This window comes from Myotis nattereri (genome assembly GCF_964212035.1).
Source record: "Myotis nattereri genome assembly, chromosome: 2".
NCBI lineage: Eukaryota > Metazoa > Chordata > Mammalia > Chiroptera > Vespertilionidae > Myotis > Myotis nattereri.
The window spans coordinates 122,551,389-122,573,889 of record NC_138076.1 but is presented as its reverse complement, the minus strand read 5'-3'; the positions used below and the strand labels follow the sequence as shown (position 1 = coordinate 122,573,889).

The window sequence follows — 22,501 nt, the reverse complement described above, 5'->3', positions numbered from 1 at the left end:
TGGCACAAAACCTCAACTGTAGAAAACTGGGGAAAACCTGTTTGGAATAGAAGGTCTGAGGCATGGTTATGCATTTCTAAAGAACATAGAAAGAAGGTTTAAAGGCTGGTTTGAAAGTATAAAATTTATAAAAGTTGGGTACATGATAAGAAAAAAAAAAAGAAATGTTAAAAGAAGTGAATCAAATGGTACAGGCCAGTAAGTCAGAAAGAGTAAATAACTTACATTCTGCCTCACTAGACAGAGGGTAAATAGTTATGCCAAAGTACTTAGAAAGAACTGATAAAAGCAATCCAGCAGTTACTGTTTTGTTATAACTCTGAAGAGTCCATGAAAAGGACTGACGAGAAAAATCAAAAGATCTTAGAGCATATCAGTATGTTTTTCTCCTTATATAATTCCTCTGAAATTTGGCAATGCTTAATAAGTCATGGCAATACATTTCTTTGCATGAAATCAATAAGACCGATTTTATTAACCGGAAACTTTGACTGGAGTATCATGTTTTAAAGAAACCTGTCTGAGCTCTGAAGACTTGAAGCCAATAAAAGTGCCACAGGAAAAGCCTGGTATCCTGCTTGGGAGCCCTGAAGATGGCTGGCGCTGGAGCGTCAGGCCCATGCCCTACCATCACTGGCGGTTGGTCAGAGTAGAAGGGGAGCAATAAGGATGCCTCTGCATCCCTGCGGAACCCCCACACACTCTGGGCCGCAACGAGTAGGAGGGCTACTGAGATGGGCCTTAAAGCCTAGAGCGTGGGCTCAGGTGGAGTTGCTACAGGTGAGGGATTCACCTAACGCAGCAGATACTGCAGGCAGGCCTGATGGCAGCTGGATGGCTTGGCTTCCTGGCCCTACGGGGCACATTAAGATTCAATCATGAAATTCCAGCAAAGGTAGTCAGTTACCATTCTTGTTGTGTTTATGCAAACATCAGGCCAAATTGAATACAGTAGATAAATTGGTCTTGATTTGGCTTTTTGATAGCCATAGAGGAATTTTAAGAAGAAAAATCCTATTTCAATAGAAGTTGTTAAAGCTTCTTTCCCTTCCACCAAACCATTTGTTATAGTTTGTCTCTGCCAGGTCACAAGCCCAGCTCCTTCTGTGCCCAGGACAGCAGGGAGCCTGAGTGGAAGGTGATCTCTAACCAGACACACCCGCTGCAGATCACCCTCAAGAAGACAGCGGACCTCGGCAGACCCCTTGTAATCCTCCTGATGCTGTTGACTTTCGGCCCTTGCATTATTAACAGACTAGTCCAATTTGTCAAGAAGTATATAAAAGTAATTCAGTTGATAGTTCAGTCCGTCTCATGATTGAGCCGGAAGTTCCAAGACAAGGGGGGAATTGAGGGACAGAACGGAACTGATAGCTGTGTCTCTAACTCCTCTCCCAGGAAAGCCACAGAATGTATCAGTTACTCAGCCTGCCCTTCTCTCAGCCAATGGGAAAGCGGGGGAAACTAGCCCAAGGCCAAGAGTATGTTAGCCACCCCCCTGTCTTTGTGTAACCAGACCCTAGCTGCACCCTGCCCTTGCGTCACTAGCCCCCGGCCCTCACTCAACCAACCAGAATCGGCCAAATCAGTGGTCAGAGTGTGCCCCCACCCCCGACCCCAAGCCCTATAAATTCTTTGTTCCCTTGGGACTCGGGGCTCTCTCTTGCATCCAGCAATGGAAGCGGGGGGAGGGGGGGACCAAGTCCCGGGCTTGAATAAAAGACTCTATGCTTTTGCATCGGACTCAGCTCCCTGGTGGTCTGTCTTGGGGGATCTTGAAATCTGGGCATAACAAACACCGGCCGCAGAAACGGGGAAGACTGAGTCTCTGTAAGCTGCTCTCTTACCGGCACTGCATGGTCTGGTCAGTGCTTCAGGCTGCTCCCTTTAGGCTCAGTCCTCCGTAATTATGGAACCCAGATCTCAAATCCCCCAGCCCCAACAGTCCTGAGGATTTCCTTTCCCCAGTCAGGGGCTGTGCCTATCCCAAGGGATGCGGCTGGGTGCCGCGAGGCCTCCCTCTGACCCCCTGGGCTCAGAGATCTGGCAAACTTTCCTGACCAGATCCCTGGTTTTTACCTTTCCAGGGGAACTCTGCCCTTCCCGGCTGCAAACTGTCTCACCAGCTGAGTATACTTTGCCAATTTGGGGTAGATGTTATTTGTTTCAGCTGCTCATTCTATTTGCTCTGGGACAAGCCTTGGGATGCATCTGCCTATTCTGCCACCATCTTGTCTCCTCTCGTGTAACCTCTTTTTAAAAAATATTTTTTTATTGATTTATGAGAGAGAGGAAGGGAGGGAGAGAAGGAAGGAGGGAGGCAGGGAGGGAGATATGGAGGAAGGAAGGGAGGGAGGGAGGGAGAGAGAGAGAAACATGAATGTGAGAGAGAAACACCAATCAGCTGCCTCCTGCACGCCCACTCCGACTGGGGATCGAGCCCGGAACCTGACCATGTGCCCTGACTGGGAATCAAACCAGTAACCTTAAGTGCTTGGGACAACACTCAAGCCAATGAGCCACATCAGCCAGGGCATGAAACCTCTTTTTTAAAACTTAATGTAGTATGAACATTTCCTTATGTCATTAAAAAGTATTTAAAAATTATTTTAATGAATTGCATCATGTATTTGAACTGAAATGTATCTATATACCATGAAATGTCAAGTATTTTGAAGTTTACTTATTGATAAACTAGAGGCCAGGCACAAAAAATTATGCATGGGTACGTTCCTGAGGCCTGGCCTGTAGTCAACACCATCTTCTCAGCTGCCCGCAGCCAGCCCCACCACACACCCCCGGTTCCCAGTTCGCCATCAGGTGATCAGTGCCTGATGGCTAGGGGATGGGACTGAGAGGTAGGCTGTTCCCGCTGGCTCTTTATCCCTGCCCCTGCCACAGGTGGCCATCGGGTGATGGGAGCCGGCTGGCCAGGGAAAGGGACCAAGAGGTGGTCAGTGCGCCTCATAGTGACTGGTCCAGCGGTTATTCTGGTCATTCTGCCCTTAGAGTCAATTTGCATATTACCCTATTATTATATAGGACAATGTCATAATGAACATGTATTTGTATATATATCCTTGTGCATAATTTAGATTAAAAATAAGATTAAAAAATAGTTCATTTACTCATTTTTTCTCTCAACAGATATTTATTGATTAACTGTTTTGTGCCATTTCTCTCAGGAGTCAACATAGGGGGGAGGGGCTTTTCATTTCACCTTAAGTTCTTTAGATATGAGCTGATTGGTCAGTTACAAGTTGGGCATTCTAGGCTTGGTTGCTAAGATACGAATATTTCTCAACAGTTTAACAGTCATTTCAGGAGACATTTCTGTGTTGTCTGACTGCTTTCTCATAGTGCTACTTGCGCATTTGGTGTTGGTGAGAGAATAGAAATAGGCTCAGCCCTGGAGCAGAGGTGAGTTTGAACGTGAGAAATAAAGTTGGACAGTGGCTGTGTCAGAAGAGCAAAGGGATGGATTCAAGGGGTATTTCCTAAGTACAATTTTCTGTTCTTGAAGGGCTGTGGGTGGTTTGAGAGAGAAGGAGTAAGACTCAAGCACTGCCTAGCCACAGAAATTAAGTTTGAATGGAGAGCAGATACTAAGTTCAATGTGGGATGTACTCAGTTTGAAGAACTGTAAGAAATTAGGAATTCTAAAATATAGAGATAAAGGTTTGCAATTCAAACAAGTCTGGATATATATATTCAAAAATTTTAAACATTAATTCTGACTATATTTTTCTAGCAATGGTTAAATTTCATTAATTCTCCATATTTATTCTGAACAAGCTAAGGGTCTCCAACCCCTTAATTGCCCTGTAATTCACCTTGCTCCCCTTTTCTGTTGTGTTGGCTAATGTTTTAGTTCTATCACAACTTAAATTCTCTCAAATTAGGTGATTATTACTATATTTTGACAGTTAATAACTTATTTAAATTTGCCAACTTCCTAGTCAGGGTCCTAATAGAAAACAGATTACATACTCAAATTAGGACAATTCCAGGAGAGTTTAACAAATAAATTAATTAAAGCAGCTTTATCTAATGGGTATGTATGGGTAGAGATGAAGAAACCCACAAGAGGCAGTTTAATGTGCCAGAGCTTGTAACAACCAGACTTTTAGCACTGCTAGGCCTGAAGGGATTTGGGAAAGGAGCAGTCGTCGAAACCTGAAAGAAGAGATGTATGTACGGGGTTATCTTGAGAGAAGCAGTGGCCTCAGAGAATTAACATAGTGCATTTCATCAACATCATGAAATCGTAGTGATATAGTAACTCAGGGAAAGTTCCTCATATGTTTCTCATTCAGATAGTTTCAGCAATTTATATGCATTATGGGGGCATCAGTGTTACTCCATCTGTCGTCCTCACTCTCTGTTTCTTTTTCCCAAGCCAAGGATCATCATGCCAGGAGGAACCATGAGACCATACTCTCTGACATGACCATCCTCCCTTTCTGCAGTGTCCTATTGGGGCTATTCATTGGCAAAACTCAATTGCAAGCAAGAGAATAAGGGAACTTACTTGATGTAGTCCATACTGGGCAGCCTCCACGACACTGAGTGGAGCAGGGTGTAGGGAAGATTTGGAGAGCCAACAGAAGATATTCAGGGTGCCATGTGTTTTTACTAATTCTTTGTCCATAATTTCTCACATCCCACTACTCCTTTCCAGGTTTATTTTATTCCTTGGTGAAGAAAATATATTAGAATTTTTTCAATGAGGGCTTATGAGTAATACATGTCTTAGTATATCTGAAAATGTATTCATTTTGCCTTCACTCTTGAATGTTATAGCTGAGGATAAGTTTCTAGACTGATATTTTCCTTCAAAACTTGGAGGCTATTATTGCATTGTTTCATCTACTATTGCTGACGAGAAATCTGCCATTGGTCTGTTATCTCCTCTGGGGTTCTTTTTTTTTCCTCTGAACTTTTTATGATTCTCTCACTTTCCTTGATCTTTTATCTTATTCCAATGTCTCCAGGTATGAATTTATTTTTATCCTGTGAAAGACTTGGTGTGCTTTTTCAATCTGAGGATTCATATCTTTAATTGTGAAAGATTCTCAGCCATTATTGCTATTACCTTCTGGCCATTCACTCTATTTTTTTTGAATTCCCATTAAGCATCTATTGGAGTTTTTCATGCTATCTTTCATCTCTCTCAACATTTTTCTTCATCTCTCTATATCTGTGCTATGTTATGAGTCACTTTAGTCTACTTTCCAATTCACGAATTCACTCCTCTGCTGTGTCTAGTGTACTATGAAATCTTTCTCCTGAGGTGTTTAATTCATCTCGATGTTTTTCTTTTCTGTATCTGTCATGTAAAAATGTAACTGCTGACCTGGCTGGGTGGCTCAGTTGGTTGGAGCATTGTCCTGTACACCAAAAGGTGTGGGTTTGATTCCCATTTAGGGCACATAACTAGGTTGGGGATTCACTCCTAGGTTGGGGTTTATGTACAGGAGGCAACTGATTGATGTTTCTCTCTCACATTGATGTTTCTCTCTCTCACTTCTTTTTCTCTAAATCAATAAACATATACTCAGAGGAGGATAAAAATTAAAAATATATATTTTTGTTGTTAAATAAACATTGAAAAACATACATGAGCCAATTGTGTAGACCTCAATTATTTATCACAAAGAAGATATCAGTGTTACCACCATCTAGGTCAGGGGTCCTCAAACTACGGCCCGCGGGCCACATGCGGCCCACCGAAAACATTTATCTGACGCTCTATCCACTGAGCCAAACTGCTTAGGGCTGAATTATTCTCTCTTATCATTGATGTTTTTAGCTCTCTCTCCCTCTCCCTTCATCTCTGAACTCAATAAAATATATATTTAAATTTAAAAAAAGATGTGATCCAAAGGGCAGGCCGAGATCCTAAAAGGTGATACCTAATAACACGTATCCAATCTCTTAGGATTCTCATATTGATTTTTATTGTACTAAGTTTTCACATGAAGAATAGAGTCTCCAGGATTTAATGAATTGCCAACGGATATATTGCTAGTGAAGGGCAAACTCATAATCAGCAACCACACTGGTCTCTTCTGGTTTTTCATTACTTTTTGCATGATTTCATCATACTATGTTACCCACTTTTGAAGAAAAACATACCCAATTCCAGCAAGAGAGAAACAGTTCCCCTCTACTAACCCTCTTTATTCCTTAGAGAGATATTTAGAGCTATGGCAGTTTCCTCAGCTAACTCGAAAGGGGAGTTGAGCCAGTATATCTCAAAAGAAGACATCGAGAAATTTATGATGGCACTCAAAGTTGGAGGTCAGGTGAGGACATCTCAGACATCTTCCTGGCACTGGCCCCAGGGTGGAACCACCTCCATAAAGGTAGCTGGTTGGGTGCATACCCATTCTGTCAGGAGGGGGGCAAGTATTTCCAGTCAGCAGAGCACTACTCGGCTCAGTCCCTTCACAGCTCCAGGTCAGGTTCCAATGTCCCTAGTTTAACCCATAAACTTCTCCACCTACTTCCCCCCAAACCTGGGTCCAGCTTTAATCTTCTCTCTAGACTCAGTCCTCCTCTTCCTTTCTCTACCATGGATCATTATTCTCTTTCTTTTAACCCTCCATCCTTCAACCTTCCTTTCTTCTTGAATCCCTTCTCTCCTCTAGATGTCAGAAGATGATATCATAAAAGCCCTCAAATTACTGGAAGTCAAAATTCTAAATACTAAGATGCCTAATACATTCTGCCGGAAAATTACAGGTGTCCTTATCAACTACCTGAGGAGAATGGTGAGGAGCTCATGCCTGTGGGTTGGGGGCTGTGGGGAAAGAAAGGATTCCAGATCTAAAGCCAGGAGTTCCTTTCTGGTGGGTGATGACATTTTGAAGTTAAGTAGTATTTGGGAGATGAGTACCTCAAGTTTCTAAACAGTTTCCTAGAGCCTATGTCTTATACCCTGAACATGTCTCAAGAACTGTGACCTAAAAGTTAAAGTAATGAAGTAAGGAGGTAAGGTGAAAGAAGTGAGATGGAAACGGGGAAACGGATTTAGGCTTTGGGCCTCAAAATCTAAGCTGTCCTAATCCTCCTCCTGGGATATCTTAGGCAGTCACACCTTTGCTGTTGCAACTCAGCTAATCACCTCAATTTATTTACTAACCTATTTAAATCCACCCACTTGCCTGCTAGCCCAACTTTGGACTGAACATTCATGACCACTACCTATTGATCTATTCAGATACTTTTATACTTAATTTTCCTGGTACTGGGTAAATCTGGTTTCTGATTTTCTTGGTTAACTGTCTACATACAAGGTGTCTTCCAGTTTACCTGCCTTCTTTGGCACACCTGTTTACTGATCAATACCTGACCCTTCAAGAAATTTTCAAAGTTACCTCCATAATGTACCCAACTCTGTTATGACGGTTCACTTGTTGCTTCAGGGAAGGCTCTGTGCTCTGGAAATGCCAAGCCCCATTCCCACCCCAACACAAGCCCAGAGACTTTGCAGAGTGTTTCATTTCCTGCACTCTTGCACACTCTAGGAAGCTCTTGCCTTCTGTCATGGGAAAGGTGTATGTTGAATGGGGTAGTAGGATGAGATAGGATAGTTACTGCCCTCTAGATAGAGGAGAACCACTTACTGAGCAAAGCCAATTCTCAGAAGCTGAGGGACTCATCTTGGAGATTAGTCTTGGAACACTGAGTCTTTCTTTTTCCAGGAGACAAAGGAAGAAATGGAAAAGGCATTCACTGCGGTCCTAATGGCTCTGGGGTCACATTTTCCAGAAGTGATCATTGTCAAGCTATGGGACAGACCAAATACACACTGTCTGCCCCCAAGGAGCCTCATGGTTGCAGTGGGGAAGATCATCCTTTCCAAAGGTATTGCTCCCCCGGATGGAAGAATTTGTCTGAGAAAGGAACAGGGGCAACAGGCCTTGGGGTGCTGTATGGAATTTAGAGTATAGCTTTATTCTCCTTACTCCTTTCAGTGTACTAGTATATCTCTACTTAGTTTAGTCAAGGGTGTGTGTGTACGGATGAGCGGGGCAAACTAGCATCCCTGTGGGACCGATGGGAACTCAGGAGGGAGTTCCTGGAGACTAGGAGTGGCACAGGAGAGCATATTAAAAAGCACAGGAAACTGTGGGGCTGGAGGTATGGCTTGGAGAACTAGTGGGAAGGCTGAATAGAAAGCCCCCATTTAACACAGTTGAGAAAGGGCAAAAGAGAAGTGAGGAGTGCTTTGCTTAGGGGAAGCTGAAGTTTTGAATTTGATTAGAGGTTTGGAAGGTAATAATGTAGTAGGATGAGGCAGAGAATCACCACACAATCTCCATCCTGGTGGCTGTTGGTGACAGCATTAGTTCTCTTACCCATTGTATTCCCCTCCCTCAATCAAAAAGTGTTGAGGAAATAATCAGGTCATCAGGCAAATGCCAGACCCTGCCCTTTCTTTGCCACTTGGACCTTGGGCCAGAGAGATATTGGGGGAAGTCAGCTGACCTTCTGGGCATTAGGTTCAAAATGACAAGGCTTATGGTTTGGGCTGCATAGCAAACTCAGAGGACACAGCACAGAAGCTGGAAATGTGTCTCTTGATCTAATCAGGGCAAATGTTCTCACTTTACAATACTGAGAAAGCCTCCAGCAGCATAGCTCTTTGCTTCATAAAGGTCCTTGGAAGGGAGTGTGCATGTGTAGGGTGTGGTAATACCTTGCATCTGCATGCTGTGCTAGCATCCATTATGGAGCTTCATTTTCCCAACAGCCCTCTGAGGTGGGCACATTAGGAACTGTAGTCCTATTTAACACCTCAGGACATGGAAACTAGCATAAATTAAGTATCTTACTCTGGGTTACCCAGTCACTTTGGAGGCAGAGCTAGGATCTGAACCCAAACATCCTGGTCTCTTATTAGATTCTGTACACTAAGGCGGGAGGCTCCTTTCCTTGGGATAGGGATGTTTTTCTTTTACTCTCCCTCCCAGATACAGTTTCCTATGTTGGTTCTATATGGAGATATATCCAGCCTCTTCTGAAGTTGGCCCAAGAGGAGAATGACATGTTGGCGATATGTCATGGTAAGGGTCAGGAGGCTCTGGGGAAAGGCTTAATTGGAATCAGGGAGGGAGGAAAGAAGGCCAGGAAGAGACTGGGTCTCTCTGAAGTTGGACCCCATAAGTCTATGGAAAGTGCAGATGATTGCTGAGAGCAGGCCAGGTATGAGTAGATGCTGTTCTCCATCTGACCTTTCTTGGCCTGGTTTGGGGCAAGGAGCAAACTTGATAGGGAGGCTGTAGGTGTTGACCGCCTTTCTCTTTCACTTTCCCTGCCTATCCTGGAACTAGGTGAGGTCAGAAAGGAACGATAGTTGGGGAGGTGGTGGGCAGGTGGGTCTTTCCCAGAACAGGACCCCCAAAGCCCTTTTTGGGTTGGAGAGGAGAGGACTGTACTTATAGGTGTGCATGCTTTACTTTGTGGGATGGGAAAGGTGATGGGCAGCTCTAACTCCCTTCCCTCCGTACAGTATTCTACGGATTGGTTGTCAGTGCCCAGAAACACCTGGATCCCTGGGATGATAAGGTGATGGACTTTAGTCAAAGGGAAATGTCCATGAAGGCCTACATCACCTTCCGCATCTTCCTCAACCGTTGGTCTTTGAACAGCACGGACAAGGTGGGAGTGGGAGATTACAGGGGATGGGTGGATGGGCTGAAGGAGTAAGGCTTGAGCCAAAGTTAGGCTCAAGTTTGTCCACTTGCTGGTAGAAGGGTCTTCTGGGAGAGCAGGTGTTCCTCCTCAGGCTCCTCTTACCATGCTCCAGAAAAACATAGAGTAAAAAAACACTGCACTGTCCATTCACTTATTTGTTAAGTGTGCAATTTACATTTATTGATTAGTCTCATTTGCCAGGCATGATGCTAGGACCTGGTCATACAAAGATGAATAAAGCACAACCCCTGAGTGTTTGTCTTCCTCATCCTATTGCTGATGCAAGTTTGTATATCTCTGTAGGCACAGGTGACAGAGCAGGTTCTGCAGATAATGGGCCACCTTTTCTTCCTTATGTCACCAACCAAACTCAAGGACCAAGTGAACCGGTTAACACAATGGTTAATGATTTTGATGTCCACGAAAGTGACACCTTTCTACATTTCCCAGGTGATTGGGTTGTGCGTGAGAGGGAAATTTGACTCGTTCATGTATTTCATATTTATTGCGTAGTTAATGTTGGAGTGGGCAAAGCTTGGCCCATAGGTCAAATCCATTCTGAAGCTTATTTTTGTAAGGAATGTTTTACTGGAACTCAGCCATGTCCATTTGTTGAATTCACCTCATGCTTTGAAACTCTCTGACTTCCTTGTCTCTGACCTTTAGAGCCAGCTTTAAAGGGCCTATGAGATAAGATCAAGCCTACCTGGAGTACCTCCCTATGTTAAAGTTAACCAGTGTGGGACCTTACTTATAAAGGGTGTCCCAAAATTCACGCAAGAAGTAATTTTGATAGAAAACACAGGTTTATAATTAAAAATTTTAATCTTTTTATTGATTCATAAAGTATACAGTATAAGGTTATGTATAGAATAGCATATTGGGTAAAAGGCTTCTCGAAATGTCCAATTCTTGACTACAGTACCGAATTGATGTCCTTGGACTCTCAGCTACACTCTCACAAAGTGCTTTGATGTTTTGTGTTGAACGACTTGTTGAAGGATGGCCAGAGTGTTTAAGATCACTAATTGATCCAGTCTGTCTAAATTTTTTAATTAATCTCTTCACAGTTGATGAAGTAAAATCACTATTCCGACCATATTTTGCACAAAAATTGCTAACTGTAGCTGCCAAAGCTTCATTATTTTTATAATATTGCTCAACAATGAAAACGTGTTGTTCTTTTGTGGAGTGCTCCATTTTTAATAACCCTGAACTGTCAGCTGTCACGCTATCATTTTTTTTTTCATTGGCAACACTTGACGGCACAAATGGCGTAAAATTCAAATCTTGGGTGAATTTTGGGACACCCTTTATCTGCAAAATCCTTTCACATCAACACCCAGCTTAGTGCTTGATTGAAAAACCAGGCGAAGTTGTGTGTACACCAGGGACCTGGGATTTTAAGGGCCATTTCAGAATTATGCCTGTGATAGAAATGTTATACACATATTAGGTATTTTTATGAACAGAGTTTCAAGAACCAGAACACAAATGTTCTGATTGTTGTTTCAGTTTTCCTTCTAATTCAATGGCATTTCTCAAACCGAGTTCCCCCAACTTCTAATGAGTATTCCACAAAAAGAAGGCGTGTTATTTAGTAAACTGGGTGAGAAATGTTGAGTTTAAAATTAAACAAATTTCTTACCTGTAGGACTTCTCTGAGTGTTCAATATGTGGGTTAGTCTGGTCCTCTAAGAAGCACATACCAACTTGGACTAGAGGTGCAAGAGAGTTATTGGAGGGACACCTGTGAGGAAAAAACAGGGAAGGAGCCAGAGGAGGCTGGGAGAGCCATCAGACTGAGGAGAAGTTCTGACCATTGATAAGGAGAAGGAGAAGGGGGAAAGATGGGAGAGAAGGGAAGAAGAAAAAGTTTTACATTAGAGTGTCGTTCTAAGAAAGTTCAATGCTAACAGGGAATCAATGCCAACAGGGAGTCATTGAGCCAATGTTACCCATCAGAAAGTCCTACATCTTGCATATGTAGGCCTGCTTTAGTGGGCCTGCCATACTCAGTCATTGGCTGGAAGAAACCTTTGGGAATCTAGCCTCACTTTTAAACAGTGATGGATTTTAAAATAAAGAAGTTGGAGATGTCGTTCAATTATGCCCTCCAGAATAGGCATCTGAGAGGCACATTTTTCATGGTTGCTCAACATGGTAGTATGCACTTGTAAATTTCCAACAGGAGATTTTTTTTCTTTTTAGTGCAACCCCCATTAGCATCAAGTTTTCAGGGATCACCATTTGTGGTCTACCATTGCACTACCACCTCACATGCACTTTCTTTGGTGTGTGAAGATTTGACCTTCCTCATGTATGTGCTCTGAGCTTTCTCCTTTAGTTGAGCAGCCAGTCTCTCATTTACTAGTACCTACCCTCCTGTCATGTGTCTGCATGTTGCCTCAGGTAAGGTCTGTGAACCTGGAGCAGAGGTTTGCTCTTTGAGGTCAGTTAGTCAGTTAGAGGATGAAATTTGTAACCTACCCGCTAGTCTGCAGATTGTGCAGGTAGAGATTGTACCCTACATTTTACGGACAGTGGAAATGTTTTGGCTACTTCCTCCTTCTCTCTCCTTCTCTATCACTCCAGGGGATAGTGATTAAGAATCAAGATATTTATCAATCTGTAGTACAATTTGTTTGGAAATTAACTAGCACTAGCCAGCTCTACTTAGGGAGGCAGGCCCAATGTGGGGGTCTATTGGCAAACCAAAGGGGAAGAAATGTTAAATATTTAAAATCCAGTGGAGGGATTTCTGCTCTGGCAAAGATCGAGGCCAGAATTACTCTCTTCTCTGAAACAACTAAAACACTACGCAAATATATGAAGTAATGGTTCTCAAACTATTGAACAGCAGGCAACAAAGAACAGTGTCCCTGAGAGACAGTGGAGACATTGCATAAGCTCTATTGTTGCCCCTATTTACTTCCTTGAGAAAATTTCCAGTCAGTGGCAGAGGAAAAGAAACCCCAGGAAGAGTTGATGGACTTTCTGAGTTGAGAAGATAGGACTGAGGGGCCAGGGAGACCAGCATAGCTAGAGTTTACAGGGTGGAGTACTAAATAGTCCGTGTGTGTGAGGAAATGGTTCCAGGTGAGGAAAACCCCCAAACCTGAAAGAATAGTAGCCAGAACTCACACAGGGCCAATTCTTATACCTGTTCCCACGAACCTGTCTTAAAACCTTATAATTCATAGGTCGTTAGGTAGATGGGTGGGTTGGGGACCAAAATTAACAGTAGTCTGAATGCTTTTCTGTTCCTGCCTAACTAATTTTAAAAGCAAGACCCAAAGGATCAAATTATTTTCAAGTGACTTTAACTGTATTCCAGGGAAAACTCAAGAATATTTATAGGAATATTAAAATGTCCAATACCCAATAAGGGAAGTTTACAATGAGTCACATTAATTTTTTAAAAAATAACCAGGCATGCTTAGAAGCAGGACAATATGACCTATAATAAGGAGAAAAATATATAAAAAACTGACCCAGAACTCACACAAATGTTAGAAGTAGCACACAAGGACATTTAAACATGTTTTATAACTGGTTCTATTGGATTAAAAACTAGAAGAAAGTTTAAGTAAATAAGTAAAAACCAGGAAAATATATTTTAAAAGGACCCAAGTTGAACTTCTAGAGTTAAAGACTAGAATATCTGTGATGAAAAACACTGGATACTATTAATGACAGATTAGACATTGCAAAAGACAGTACTTGTTTATTGAAGACTGCAATTGAAATTACACAAAATGAAACAGAAAAAGTGAAAAAAATAAATAAAGAAGAAAGCATCAGCCTGGCCAGAGTGGCTCACTGGTTGAGCGTCGACCTATGAGGCAGGAGGTCATGGTTTGATTCCGGGTCAGGGCATATGAGCAGGTTACAGGCTTGAACCCCAGTGGGGGGCATGCAGGAGCCAGCCAGTCAATGATTCTCTCTCATGGTTGATGTTTCTATCTCTCCCTCTCCTTTTCTTTCTAAAATCAATAACACAATAAATTAGGAAAAAAAGCATCAGTGAGGCATGCAACAACTCTAAGCAGCTTCATTTATGTGCAATGTGAGTCCCCTCATAAAGGAAGAGTCAGAAAATGTATTTGAAGAAATAGTGGTTGAACAATTCCCAAATCTGAAGAATAGAGTAAACCTACAGATCTAACACAGTCAATGAACCCAACACAAGAGATAAAAAAAACTACTCCAAATCATGTTACAATCAAATTTCTCAAAACCAGTGGTAAAGAAAAAAGGATTTTTAAAAATTAAATTTATTGGAGTGACATTAGTTAGCATGAACATGGAGGTTTCAGGTGTGGGCTTCTGTATTATAAGATCTGTATATTGCTCCATGTGTTCACTACCCAGTTAGATCCTCATGTCACCATATATTAGTTCCCTCTGCTCTCCCCACCCCTATTGATCCAGTTTGAATTCATTTTTGTACGTGGGACCAAACTGTAACCCACTTTCATTCATTTGCATGTGACTTTCCAGTTTTCTCAGCACCATTTATTAAAGAGACTGTCTTTATGGTGTGTTTCTGGCTCCTTTGTTGACAATTATCTGTCCATATACATGTGGTTTTATAGCCTGGCTCTCTATTCTGTTCCGTTGACCTGTGTGTCTGTTTCTATGTCCGTACCATGCAGTTCTGATGATCATAGCTCTGTAGTATAATTTGAAGTCAGATAGTTTGATACCTCCAACTTCATTCTTTTTTGTCAGTATTGTCTTGGCTATTTGGGGTCTTCTGTGGTTCCATACAAATCTGACGATTTCTGATTCTATTTCTTTAAAAAATGACATTGGGATCTGTATATTGCTTTGGGTAATATGGCCATTTTAACTCTTTTGATTCTTCCAATCAATGAACATGAAATATTTTTCCATTTTGTTGTGTCTTTTTCAATCTTTTTAAATATTTCTTTATAATTTTCAGTAGATAGGTCTTCCACATTCTTTGTGAAGTTTCTTCCTAGGTACTTTATTCTTTTGATTGCAATTGCAAAAGGAATTATTTTTTCATTTCCTTTTCTGAAGTTTTGTTGTTAGTATTCAGAAAGGCAATGGATTTATTTTTTCTTGGTGCATGTGGGGAGGCTCCACCAATTGCGCCACAGCCTCCAGGCAGTTTATTAATGAGATATTGTACATTCTTTTTTATTTTTTTTTATTTTTTTAATTTATTGCTTAAAGTATTACAAAGGGTATTACATATGTGTCCATTTTATCCCCCCGCCCTAGAGAGTCCCCTAGCCTCCCCTATCCCCCAATGTCTTATGCCCACTGGTTATGCATATATGCATGCATACAAGTCCTTTAGTTGATCTCTTACCCCCCTACCTCCTGCCCCCCAACCCTCCCCGGCCTTCCCGCTGCAGTTTGACAATCTGTTTGAGGCAGCTCTGCCTCTGTATCTATTATTGTTCAAAAGTTTATAATGGTCTCTATTATCCATGAATGAGTGAGATCATGTGGTATTTTTCCTTCATTGACTGGCTTATTTCACTTAGCATAATGCTCTCCAGTTCCATCCATGACGTTGCAAATGGTAATAGTTCCTTCCTTTTTAGAGTAGCATAGTATTCCATCGTGTAGATGTACCACAGTTTTCTAAGCCATTCATCTACTGATGGGCACTTAGGCTGTTTCCAGATCTTAGCTATGGTGAATTCTGCTGCTATGAACATAGGGGTGCATATATCCTTTCTGATTGGTGTTTCTGGTTTCTTGGGATATATTCCTAGAAGTGGGATCACAGGGTCAAATGGGAGTTCCATTTTTAGTTTATTGAGGAAACTCCATACTGTCTTCCATAGTGGCTGCACCAGTCTGCATTCCCACCAGCAGTGCACAAGGGTTCCTTTCTCTCCAAATCCTCTCCAGCACTTGTCATTTGTTGATTTGTTGATGATAGCCAGTCTGACAGGTATGAGATGGTACCTCATTGTTGTTTTGATTTGCATCTCTCGGATGATTAGTGACTTTGAGCATGTTTTCATATGTCTCTTGGCTTTCTGAATGTCCTCTTTTGAAAGGTGTCTATTTAGGTCCTTTGCCCATTTTTTGATTGGATTGTTTATCTTCCTTTTGTTGAGTTGTATGAATTCCCTATAAATTTTGGAGATTAGGCCCTTATCAGATATGACATTGGCAAATATGTTTTCCCACGCAGTGGGTTTTCTTGTTGTTTCTTTGATGGTTTCTTTTGCTGTGCAGAAGCGTTTTATTTTGGTGTAGTCCCATTTGTTCATTTTCTCTTTAGTTTCAAGTGCCCTAGGAGCTGTATCAGTGAAGACATTGCTTCGGCATATGTCTGAGATTTTGTTTCCTTTGGATTCTTCTAGAATTTTTATGGTTTCCTGTCGTACATTTAAGTCCTTTATCCAGTTTGAGTTTATTTTTGTGTATGGTGTAAGTTGGTGGTCTAGTTTCATTTTCTTGCATATATCTGTCCAATTTTCCCAACACCATTTATTGAAGAGACTATCTTAGCTCCATTGTATGTTCTTGCCTCCTTTGTCAAATATTAATTGAGCATATTGGTTCAGGCCGATTTCTGGGCTCTCTATTCTATTCCTTTGATCTATATGCCTATTCTTGTGCCAGTACCAGGCAGTTTTGAGAACAGTGGCTTTGTAATACAACTTGATATCTGGTATTGAGATCCCACCTACTTTGTTCTTTTTCAGGATTGCTGTAGCTATTCGGGTTCTTTTTTTATTCCAGATGAATTTTTTGGAGAGTTCGTTCTAGATCTCTGAAGTATGCCGTTGGTATTTTAATGGGAAGTGCGTTGAATTTATAGATTGCTTTGGGTAGTATGGACATTTTAATGATGTTGATTCTACCAATCCATGAACACGGTATGTTCTTCCATCTGATTATGTCTTCCTCTATATCTTTTTTCAACGTCCTGTAGTTTTCTGAGAAGAGGTCTTTTAACTCTTTAGTTAAGTTTATTCCTAGGTAGCTTAATTTTTTTCGTGCGATGGTAAATGGGATTGTTTTTGTAATCTCTCTTTCTGAAAGTTCACTATTGGTGTATAGAAATGCCTCAGATTTCTTGGGGTTAATTTTGTATCCTGCTACATTGCCAAATTCATGTATTAAGTCTAGTAGCTTTATGATGGAGTCTCTAGGGTTTTGTATGTATAATATCATGTCGTCTGCAAATAAGGACAGTTTCACTTCCTCTTATCCAATTTGGATGCCTTTTATTTCTTCTTCTTGCCGAATTGCAATGGCTAACACTTCCAGTATTATGTTGAACAGGAGTGGTGAGAGGGGGCATCCCTGTCTTGTTCCTGTTCTTAGGGGAAATGGTGTTAGTTTTTGTCCATTGAGTATGATGTTGGCTGTGGGCCTGTCATATATGGCTTTTATTATGTTGAGGTATGATCCTTCTACTCCCACCTTGCTGAGAGCTTTTATCAAAAATGTGTGTTGAATTTTGTCAAATGCTTTTTCTGCATCAATTGATATGACCATGTGGTTTTTTTTCTTTCAATTTGTTTATGTGATGTATCACATTTATTGATTTGCGGATGTTGTACCATCCTTGCATCCCTGGGATAAATCCTACTTGGTCATGGTGTATGATCTTTCTGATGTACTGCTGGGTCCGATTTCCTAAGATTTTGTTGAGGATTTTGGCATCTATGTTCATGAGGGATATTGGCCTGTAATTCTCTTTTATTGTGTTGTGTTTACCTGGTTTTGGTATTAGGGTGATGCTGGCTTCATAGAATGAGCTTGGAAGTGTTCCTTCCTCTTGAATTTTTTGTAGTAGTTTGAGGAGGATAGGTTTTAGTTCTTCCTTGAATGTTTGGGAAAACTCCCCTGTGAAGCCGTCTGGTCCTGGGCTTTTGTTTGCTGGAAGCTTTTTGATGACTGCTTCAATTTCTTCCATAGTTATTGGCCTGTTGAGATTTTTAGATTCTTCCTGATTGAGTTTTGGAATGTTGTATTTTTCTAGGAATATGTCCATTTCCTCCAGGTTGTCTAGTTTGTTGGAGTAGAGCTGTCCATAGTATTTTTTAACAATCATTTGTATTTCTGTGGTGTCTGTTGTTATTTCTCCTCTATCATTTCTGATTTTGTTTATTTGGGTCCTCTCTCTTTGCTTCTTGGTGAGTCTGGCTAGAGGTTTGTCAATCTTGTTTATCCTTTCAAAGAACCAGCTCTTGGTTTCATTGATTTTCTGTATTGTTTTTTTGGTCTCTATGTCATTTATTTCTGCTTTAGTCTTTATTATCTCCTTCCTCCTGCTCACTCTGGGGTTTTCTTGTTGCTCTCTTTCTAATTCTTTGAGTTGTAGAGTTAGCTGATTTACTACCATTTTTTCTTGTTTTTTGAGATAGGCCTGTAGAGCTATAAACTTCCCTCTCAGGACTGCTTTCATTGTGTCCCATAGGTTTTGGATTGTTGTGTTTTCATTGTCATTAGTTTCCAGGATGTTTCGAATTTCTTCTTTGATTTCATTGGTAACCCAATCAATATTTAATAGCATGCTATTCAGCTTCCAGGTGTTTGAGTATTTTGGGTTGTTTTTATTGTAGTTTATTTCTAATATTATGCCATCGTGGTCTGCGAAGATGCTTTTTATGATTTCAATCTAATTGAATTTGGGGATACTTTGCTTGTGACCCAATATATGGTCTATTTTTGAATATGTCTTATGAGCATTTGAGTAGAATGTATATTCCCTGGCTTTGGGGTGAATTGTTCTGAGGATGTCAATTAAGTCCATCTGATCTAGTGATTCATTTAGGATTGCTGTATCTTTGCTGATTGTTTGTCTAGTGGGCTTATCCAGTGTTGTCAGTGGTGTATTAAAGTCCCCTACTATGTTTGTATTGTTGTCGATCTCTCCTTTGATATCTTCCAGGAGTTTTTTTATGAATTTGGGTGCTCCTGCATTGGGTGCATATATGTTTACCAGAGTTATATCTTCTTGTTGTATTGATCCCTTTAGTATTATGAAGTGGCCTTCCTTATCTCTTGTTATGGCCTTCACTTTGAGGTCTATTTTGTCTGATATAAGTATTGCTACCCCAGCTTTCTTTTCCTTTCCATTTGCCTGAAAGATATTTTTCCATCCTTTCACTTTCAGTCTGTGTGAGTCCCTTCTAATGAGGTGGGTTTCCTGTAGACAGCAGATGTATGGGTCATGATTTTTTATCCATTCAGCCACTCGATGTCTTTTGTTTGGAGCATTTAGTCCGTTTACGTTTAAAGTTATTATTGAAAGGTACTTGTTTGTAGCCATTTCTGTTTTTGTGTGGCTGTTTTCTTTCTGAGCTTTTTATTTCTTCTTTTTATACCAGTCCCTTTAGCATTCCTTGCATTGCTGGCTTGGTGGTGATAAACTCCCTTAGCCTTTTTTTGTCTGTGAAGCTTCTTATTTCCCCTTCAAGTTTGAATGATAGCCTTGCTGGATAGAGTATCCTTTGCTTTGCATCACTTTGTAAATTTCTGTCCATTCTTTTCTGGCCTGATGTGTTTCTGTTGAGAAATCATTTGACAATCTAATGGGAGATCCCTTGTATGTAACTTTCCGTCTCTCTCTTGCAGCCTGTAAGATTCTCTCTTTGTCCTGAACATTTGCCATGGTAATTATGATGTGTCTTGGTGTGGGTCTTTTCGGGTTCACCTTGTTTGGGACTCTCTGGGCTTGTGTGACTTTTTTCTTCCCCACCTCAGGGAAGTTTTCTGATATTATTTCTTCTAATAGGTTTTCTAATCCTTGTTCATCCTTCTGTTGTTCTGGTACCCCTATTATTTGTATGTTGTTTCGTTTCATGTTGTCCCAAAGCTCCCTTAGACTCTCCTCCTGTCTTTTAATTTTTTTCTCCAATTGCAGTACATTTTGGGTGTGTTTTGCTTCCTTGTCTTCTAATTCACTAATTCGGTCCTCCGCTTCTCCTAGTCTACTGTTGATACTTTCAATGGAGTTTTTCATTGCAGCTATATCACTCTTCATTTCTTCTTGGGTCTTACTTAAGTTGTTGATTTTTTCATCTGTTTCTTCTAGCTTCTTGCAGAGTTTGTCGATTTTTTCCTCCATCTGGTTTATGCACTCTAGGACCCTTATTCTGAATTCTTTTTCTGTCATGTTGCATGCCTCTGTATTACTTAGCTGCTTTTCTGGAGAGTCCTCCTTCTCTTTCCTTTGGGGGTTTCTTTGTCTGCCCATGTTTGATCTCACTGACATATCTAGACGTTGAGTCGTTCAGTGGTTGCTCCCTTGGTGGCAGTGACTCCTTGGTCTGTGGTTGCTCTTCGGGCGGTTGCGGTAGCAGCTGCTCTTCAGTTGGCAGCAGCTCCTCTGGTGGGTGCTGTTCACAGCTGTGGTGGCTCTTCTGGCTGGTGGGGCGAGGTTTCACGTACAGCTGCTGTTCCTCAGCAGAGGGTGTGGTGCTCAGGAGGTTGCTGTTGCTTGGATCTGCTGCGTTGATTTAAAGGCACAAAATACAACACAACAAGGCACCACGTACCAGGCACTATACACAAATATATTCACGATATTAATAACCCCAAATAAAGGTGACCACCTGAATTAAGAGAATTAGGGGATAAGGAAGAAGGAAGAGAAAAAGATAAAAGAGAAAAAAGAAAAGAAAAGTAGGGACCAAAAAAAGGAGTGCAAAAATGAAATTGGGAAAAAGGAGGGGGGAAAATAAAAGCGAGAAAAGAAAAGAAAAGGAAAAAAAAGAGCGAAAGGAGAGAATGAAGTGGAAGAGGGGAAGAGACTTTTTTATATGAGAATACTCCTATAGAACAGCCATTAATCCCAACAAATTCCAGCAACAGCTCCCTGGAGATGAATGCAAACTAGAAACAACCAATAATATAACGATGGAAATAGAATGGAGAACACTAATCCCAAAATAAAATAAAGAGAAAATAAAATGGCACTTTAAAAAAAAAGATAAAATGGTAGCAGTAATAATACTGGTTAAAAATAAGAAGGTAGTAATTAAAAGGGTAAAATCAGGTGATGGAAAAAAGAAGAAAAAAAAAGAACAGAAAAAGAAAAAAAAGAAGAAAAGAAAAAAAAGAAAAAAAAAGAAAAAAAATTTGGTTTCTTAGTTAAAAGGTGAAAAAAGAAAAAAAAAATTGCAGTAGTGAAGGTCCTTCGGTTCTTCTATTCTTCAGTGTGGCTCGCCTTAGACCTGCCAGGTATTCAGGAGAGTGCTGAGTTTCCCTGCGATACACTGTTCTTCTGTGTTGTAAACCACAGTCCTTATTTTAAAGTAAGCCGCATTTGTTTCCCAGACTGCCTTATTTTGTGTTTAGCAAAGAGTCAGTTTCTGGGTCAGCCTCTTGGTGGCAGTGTTCTGGGGTTGGCCTCTGAGGCTATAGGGCCTCTCTGTCCAGTGGAAGTTCACTGCCCAGAGCTGGCTGCGTAATATAGTTAGTTACTGGCGCTGTGTTGTTGCTGGTATTGAAAATCCCTCTATAGGCCAGACCCTGTTAACTCCCAGGGACTGATCAGGTTATTTTAATCCTTGATCTCATACAGGGTGGAATCTGGGTGTGGCTGTGCTCCTTGCCTGGGGGTTGGGGGGAGGAGTCTCACTCTCCAGAGAGAATGGCGGCCCCAGTCCTGGGCTCAGGGGTGTCTCAGCACTCAATTCGCTGCCACCTCTCCCGGCCCCAATTCTTTCCTCAGTCTCTCCCCAGATTCCACTCCTCCGCACACTCTCCCTCTCTTCAGCACAGGTGACTGTCTCGAGATATTGTACATTCTTTTTTAAAAGTGTTTTTAAGTCCTCAGAACCTGTTGTGTATTTTGCACCTATGGCATGTCTCAGCTCACACTGGCTGTTTTCAGTGCTCAGTGGCCACACATGGGTAGTGGCTGCCTGATTGGCTGGTGCACTTGGCCATCCCCATGTCACTGGCTGTGAGGCAATGGATTTTGGCACATTGATTTTTGTATCCTGCAACTTTACAGTATTTGTTTATTGTTTCTAATAGTTTTGTTTTTTTGGTGGAGTCTTTAGTGTTTTCTATATACACTAGGAAAATGTCAACTGCAAAAACTGATAGTTTTATTTCTTCCTTCCCTATTTGGATGTCTTTTCTTTCTTTCTCTTGCCTTTTTGCTCTGGTTAAGATTTCTAGTACTATGTTGAATCAGAGGTGTGACTGTGGACATCCTTGTTTTGTTCCTGTTCTTAGAGGAAAAGTTTCAGGTTTTCACCATTGAGTACGATATTAGCTGAGGATTTATCATAGATGGCCTTTATTATGTTGAGGTACTTTGCTTCTATTCCTATTTTATTGAGTGTTTTAATCCTACATGGATGTTGTATCTTATCCAGTGCTTTTTCTGCATCTATTGATAAGATCATAGGATTTTTATCTTTTCTTTTGCTGATGTGGTGTATTACATTGATTGATTGGTGTATGTTGAACCATACTTGTGACTCTGGAATGAACCCCACTTGACCGTGATGTATTTTTTTTTTTTTTTTTGGATATACTGTAGTATTTGATTTGCTAGTATTTTGTTTAGGACTTTTCATCAGAGATATTGAACACAATATCTCTGTGTTCATCAGAGATATTGGTCTGTAATGTTCTTTCTTGGTGTTATTTTTGCCAGGTTTAGGTATCAGAGTTATATTAGCGTCATAGAGTGTGTTAGGAAGTATTGCCTTTTCTTCAATGTTTTGGAAGAATTTGAGAAAGATATGTTTTGAAAAAGAGAAAATCTTAAATACACAAAAGGATGTTTCATATGGAGGAATAATGATAACAATAATAGATTTCTCAA

The 22,501-nt window shown here is 40.9% G+C and overlaps 1 protein-coding gene across 1 annotated transcript in view; it reads left to right on the top strand.

Annotated features, from left to right (window-relative positions):
• Positions 1–6,209: 6,209 nt before the first annotated feature.
• Positions 6,210–22,501, top strand: part of LOC308513839 (maestro heat-like repeat-containing protein family member 1) — a gene marked incomplete at both ends in the record, with an annotated part of 51,736 nt that continues 35,444 nt past the window's right edge. The window contains 5 exons of the mRNA XM_081083940.1: positions 6,210–6,308; positions 6,654–6,776; positions 7,710–7,872; positions 8,982–9,074; positions 9,521–9,669. Coding sequence (XP_080940066.1) covers positions 6,210–6,308; positions 6,654–6,776; positions 7,710–7,872; positions 8,982–9,074; positions 9,521–9,669 — 627 coding nt within the window. The remainder of the gene's footprint in view (positions 6,309–6,653; positions 6,777–7,709; positions 7,873–8,981; positions 9,075–9,520; positions 9,670–22,501) is intronic.